The sequence below is a fragment of the Arachis ipaensis genome, chromosome B05 (assembly GCF_000816755.2).
Source record: "Arachis ipaensis cultivar K30076 chromosome B05, Araip1.1, whole genome shotgun sequence".
Classification (NCBI taxonomy): domain Eukaryota; kingdom Viridiplantae; phylum Streptophyta; class Magnoliopsida; order Fabales; family Fabaceae; genus Arachis; species Arachis ipaensis.
In genome coordinates, this window is record NC_029789.2 from 143,838,481 (window position 1) to 143,844,805 (window position 6,325).

At 35.9% G+C, this 6,325-nt stretch overlaps 1 protein-coding gene across 1 annotated transcript; it reads right to left on the reverse strand.

Moving 5' to 3' along the window:
- LOC107644637 (TMV resistance protein N) lies at window positions 43-6,086 on the reverse strand. Its single transcript, XM_016348536.2, has 6 exons — window positions 5,353-6,086; window positions 3,927-5,025; window positions 3,430-3,714; window positions 2,367-3,320; window positions 1,049-1,733; window positions 43-929 (listed from the first exon to the last, which is right to left on the reverse strand). Exons 1-6 carry the CDS (start codon window positions 5,835-5,837, stop codon window positions 43-45), a joined length of 4,395 nt encoding a protein of 1,464 aa, XP_016204022.2. The 5' UTR covers window positions 5,838-6,086.

The window sequence follows — 6,325 nt, forward strand, 5'->3', positions numbered from 1 at the left end:
ATTGCCCTGGAATGTATCATATTCATAAAGAAGGCTTTTTACTCAATCATACGTTAAAAAGCTCTGGTCAACAGTAGTCTTAAATTTTTCTCCTAAGTTTGACCATTCAGATGAGATTTTTTCTCTAATTATCTTTGCTAACCCCTGTTCATGCTGAAGTTGTGGCATTTTTTCCTTCAACCTGTCTATTTGAGATTTAAGTGTCTTTCCTTCTTCAAATATCTCTCTCTTTCTCTGAACAGCCACATCCTTTTCTGATTCACAAGTAGCCAAATAAGCCTTAATGGCATTGATTTGGTCCTTGAGCTCATTTTCCAATCCCACAACTTCCCAAAATTGGTTCTTGTTATCTTCCATACCTGCTTCTAATTCATAAGCTCTCTGCAATTCAGAATTTGTGAACTCAATTTTCATGCATGCTTCAGTGTAGTCCCTGCTCCAGTGATTGAACAACCATGAAGCTTCAGATATCAATGTTTTCATTCCTTCCGAGATTCCATCATCTGTGGTCAAATTAGAGAGGTAATCTAAGTTGGCCTTCATGACTTTGCCTTGTTCAGGACGCAACAAGATTGAAGCACCTTGGGAGATGAAATCTTGTACTGTCATCAATGCTTTCTTGGTCTCTTCATTTGTAGCAGTGTTATTCGCATGTTTATCACCCCAAAAACTTGAAAGAACACGTGCTTTGGCTTCAAGAGAAACATAAAATGCTTCCATTTCTATGTTTTCTTGAACTGGATGGTCTTGATTTCTACTTAGGGGATCATCAAACTCATTGAATTCAGTTTCTGTGTATATTTCTGGTCCACTAAGTTCACTACTTGATGAAGAAGTAGGACTTGGGGCCTGAATAGATGGGGGCTCTAAAATATCTGGTGTTTGGCATGATTCTCCTGGAGCCATTGGTAGCTGATGATCTTGGGATGCTATGTAAAAAATGCAGAAAAAAAGGTGTGTGATTAAAGATTTGGTTTTACTAAGGATACTGATTAAGATTTTTAAAGCAGAGTTTTTATATGATCGGAAAACAATGAGAAAGAAAAACCTTGAACAATGGTGGTGCTATTTATCTGGTTTGCTACAGATGCGTCCAGGTCAAAATTCAAATTCTGGTTGGCTGTTGTTGTGCTTGTGCCTCGTCCCTCCGATGGAGCCAAATTTTGTTTCTGCTGCATTAACTGTATCTTAGCTCTGTGTGAGTCTCGACGCGCAATTCTAGAATTTGGCTTCATAAACTGTTTTGGAGAATGTCCGGTGTCCATCCATCTTCTATGATCCTTTTTTGGATCAGTGAATCGAATATCCTCCATACTACTTCGTTGAAATACATGGAGTCCAATTTGGACTGTAATATCAGCCCTGGTTAGCAATGACATCTGATCTTTTTGTAATTTGGGATTGCTGAAAAACACCACATGGTTCCATCCATTTTTTGAAAGCACATCATCCACCTCAACTTTGAATTTTGTTAGTAGTTTACCCAGAACTAGAATTGATAAATGATCAGTATCTAGACTGAATTCGGAGAACTCGTGCACTTCATGGTTGTTGATGATCAATTTCGGGCGAAATGATTTACAAGTATGTTCATTAATGACACACACAGATATGGCGGGGAACTTGTTACGAAACCAGAAAGAAATTGATGATCCATGACAAGAGTGGTTGAACCATTCTAGAATCCCAAGCATTGGTAACCAAAACTCCCTGCTTCCTCCCTTGTGCAAATCCTGTTGGCCACAATGATTAATACTAAGCAATTCTTAAATGATAGAAGTCCATTTTAAAATATCTGTTGCTTGAGAATTTTGGTACATTGAAAACTTAATGTATTTGGATACAATTTATAGTTAATTAGTTAGATACATTTTAAAACGAAAAGAATAAAAAGGAGTGCATACACAAGAATGATAATTTATAATAAGAGTGAAATGATGAGATTTGGATAGTTGAATTTTATGTGAATGGTCAAAATTAAAACACAACATCATGACTTTTGAAAGAGCCATATAGACACCATTTGACGACTTAATTCTAAAGGTTCTAGTATAGTTTATACAACTGAGTTTTATGCCTCTTATTTTAGTCAGTGACTATTGACATGAAGACGGTTAGAGTAGTCTTTATACAAGGATGATAGTTGAGACGAAACGCGTGTTATTTAAGACAGTTTAGTCATATATATGTCAAACTATCTAACCACTGTCAACTAGTATCTTTGCATGAAAACTATTCTTATCATCTTCATGTGAGTATTGACTATTATTTATAAACCATTGCTTTCATGTAATACACTTCTTATGATAATATATGTAGAGAGCACACTCAATATTATAATCAAGAATTGAAGTATATATACTAACCTGATTTTGCAACGACGAAGTCAAGGATGTACATTTTGGTGCATGCAAAACTTCTATGCTTGGTGGAATCCCTCTAATTTTCCGAAGATCCATGCAAGCATTCAGAAAGATTTCCTTCAAAAAGTGACATTCTTTGGTGCTTGTAGTTGTAGGAATAAGTGTGAGGTCCAGGACTTTCAAGGATCCACAATGTTTTGCAGAGAATATTTCTATGTTTGGTGGAATCCCTTGTATCTCTCTAAGTTTCTCACAATGATCCAAAATAAGTTCCTTTAAAATGGAACATCCCTTGATGCATGCAGGTAGAATTGTGAAAGTATTCCATGATAAGTTTAACTTATTCACATTGGTAAACAAAGGGATACCAATTTGAAGGAACTCATCTGATATATTGCAGTGAATGAACTCAAAGTTGTGCTGAATTGACAGTATTGCTGAACTCACTTGTTCTTCCCCTTCCCCTTCCCCTTCATCTTGTGTATATAATAGCAACCCATCACATTTGTAAATGCTAATTTTCTGAAGTTCTGTTAGCTCTAACATGCTACTAGGTAACTTAACAATTCCAGAAAACCGCATTTCTAGTGTTTGAAGCTTAGTAAGAAATCGAATTGAGAATGGAAATGCTTTTATGTGAGTATGGCACAACTCAAGCTTTATTAAATTTTCCATCTTTCCCTTTATATCCGGAAAATTCTCAAGATTTGAGCACCATGAAAAATCAAGATATTCAAGAGATGGTAACAAAAGTGCAGGAAAACTCCGAAGCGCCGAGCAGTGGCAAGCATCCAACTTTCTAAGTTTACCCAACAATCCAACAGAAGGGTGAACTTCAGTTACATTCACGCATAAGCGAAACGACAATTTTTCTAAATTTGGGGCCACAGATACATCAGGTATCTGTTTTATGAACTTACAGTTATTAAAATCTAAATCTCTCAAATTCATGAACCTCTGCATGAAAAAAATAAAAAATAAAAGAAAATAAGATTCAGACGAATAATCTTAAAATGAGTTATATGGTTAACTGTCATGATTAGATAAAAGAATTTATGATACTTGCCTCTTGCATCTGGAGCATGTTGACTGAGGATACACAACTATAAGGTAACTGGAATAAGACAAGTTCTTTTGGACAAAAATGAGATGGCAAAAATTCTGAAGGATATTTTGCCCATTTCAACACCTTTAAACTATTTGGAAGATGTTTGGGACCTTCCAAAAAGCCACCTTCATTGATGATAAGTGTTCTGAGATTATCCATCTTCTTGAAAGCATTGCCGTCCCAGTTAACTTTTTCATCAAGTTTGGGGAGTGTAAGCTTTATGATTCCAATTTTATTACTTCCCTACAAACACAAGAAGCATTAGTTTCTCAAAAATGCATGCTTATATCTCACAAACATGAATATTCAAACAACATATAGAACAAAATACCACTCTCAAGTCAGGAAAAGAGACTGGAAATAAAGAAAACAATGACTCAGTGGTAAACATGAAACAGTCAAAGAAAACAACTAGAAAAATGAAAAATCAAATCATAAATATCAATCAATCGTACCTCATTTTGTTCTAAAACATGCTTAATATCCTCGAAAAACCACATCCTACTACGTTTTCCAAGTTCTTCTGATTCTTGTCGGACAATTTCTCTGCCCATGTCTTGTATCAAATCATGTATCGTCACTTTATCATCATCAATCTTTATTAGAGATTTATCAACCAACACTCGGATTCCATTTTTGGGGCAAAAACCATGATGAGCACGAAGTATTTCTTCAACATATTGTAATCTATCTCCATTAAAGAAACAAGCAATGTCAAGAAACAGGTTCTTCTCATCATCCTCCAAATCATCAAAGCTTACTTTAAGTATTTTTTGGATCTCTTTGATGGGAATTCTTTCATATTGTTCTAAAGCTGATTGCCATTCTTCTAGACTTCTACCAAACAAGTTAGAACCAATTACTTCTAAAGCCAATGGAAGGCCAGAAGCATAAGTGACTGTAGAGTTCAAAATGTCTGCATAACTTGGATCCACTTCATCATTTTTAAAAGCATTGAATCTAAGCAGATTAAGAGCTTCTTTTTCATTTAACTCCTCCACTTGATATGTTCTTTCAACCCCATAACTTGCTAATAAACCTTTGTTTCTAGTTGTAATAATGATTCTACTGCCAGAACTAAACCACCTAGGATTTCCAACAATGGCTTCTAATTGCTTCATGTTGTCAACATCATCAACAACTAATAGAACTTTCTTTCTGTTGAACCTACGCTCTATCATTGAGACTCCTTCACTGACATCTCCTAACTTAATATCCTCTCCAAGTAATTTAGAAAGCATTATCTCTTGTAGATGTTCTAAGCCGTGTGTCATTGATTTTTCTCGCACCATACCAAGGAAACATACACCTTCGAATGATTCAGCAATGGAATTATAAACTGCACGAGCAAGAGTTGTTTTACCTATACCACCAATTCCATAAATTCCTAACATGTGAACATCAACAGATCCAACATCCAAATGAGAGTTTACTTTTAGAACTTGAGACTCCAGTCCAACAGGGTGATATGCAACATGTAAATATCCACGGCAAATACATTTAGAGACCGTATTAACAATCTTCTCAATAAGCTTACATTCAGTATCGTCACCCCTGCACAATGACCAAAACTTAAAATAGTTCTTTCTTTTTCTTCGTTGAGAGTAAACTACTAATTTTAACTATGAAAAATTTTGGGCATAACTTTAACGATGAAATATATAAATGAACTCAATACTCTAAGTTTAGATTTGTTCGACCAAAATACCCAAATTTTCAGAAATGATAGTTTTCAAAACTAGCACTGAGATTTGGACATATCATGAACATGCAACGGCGTATATAATTATTCAAGGTTAAAAAAGCAAATTTCTATTATAGTTTGGATCTTAGGGTTTTAACATGAAAGAATCAAACAATTTTCAAAAATGAATAAAGTACCCAATTTTGAAGTGCTTTCCACTCAAATTGGCCGCTTGCTTTAGAGCCATCTTCCATTTCTCCAACTTCTCCATGTCTACTTCCTTTAAGATTCCATTATTGTCACTTTTGAACCTTTCCTCATGCTTAACCAATGCTTCTCCATAGCTTCCTCTCAGATGTCTCACATGAGAAGGATCTACGTCATAAAAAACCGGTAAAACCATCTGGACCTCAGCCTTAGCGCACTCCATGATCTTGACAAGTTCATTTAAGCAAAAAGATGAAGTTGCATAGTTGTCAGAGAACAGCAAGATAGCAATTCTCGACTCCTCGATCGCCCTGATGAGCGACCCGGGTATATCTTGGCCACTCTCGAGTTTCTCCTCGTCAAGGAATATATGGAAACCCTTGGAACGAAGAGCCTCGTAGAGATGGCCAATAAAGTTTTGGCGAATATCTTGGCCCCTAAAACTGAGGAACACATCGAAAGCCCATCCAGCCATGATTATACTTCGTTATTGCACTTCAAATAATGAATACTAATATACACTGAAGAATAGAAGTTCACTGTATCTTATAGAAACTACTGGTACAATATTGTGTGATATTTTCCATGAAGGGTTCAATAGTTTTAACGTTGACTTTGTTCTTGCTATTCAGAAGGGCGATGGATTCCATGTCCAACCTGGAGGACCTCCAAAGTTTCTTGTCCGGAGCTCAATTCTTCGGAAATTCTTGCGGATAATTTCCATTTATAGTTCCTTAATCCGTCGCAATACTGAGCTCTATTTAAAGGTTTGCCGCTGGCCAATAGGTTGCTGCATGCACAAGGCGGGATTCGAACTCCCGAGCGAACTAGTGAGCTAACCACTAGATGAACCCAACTTGGTTTATAGTTCCTTCTTTAATTTAGTGGATAATCTGACCATATACACAAAATCTAACTTAAATTGATCCGGTGGTAAGAACACTTTGAAAAAAAAAAAAAAAA

Bases quoted from the DNA above. Each gene is read 5' to 3' on its own strand.
- LOC107644637 (XM_016348536.2), bottom strand. From the start codon at position 5,837: ATGGCTGGATGGGCTTTCGATGTGTTCCTCAGTTTTAGGGGCCAAGAT. The intron at 3,715-3,926 runs GTACGATTGATT...TTGTGTTTGTAG, and splicing joins ATGTTTTAGAACAAAATGAG to GGAAGTAATAAAATTGGAAT. The intron at 1,734-2,366 runs GTTAGTATATAT...TGTGGCCAACAG, and splicing joins CTTCGTCGTTGCAAAATCAG to GATTTGCACAAGGGAGGAAG.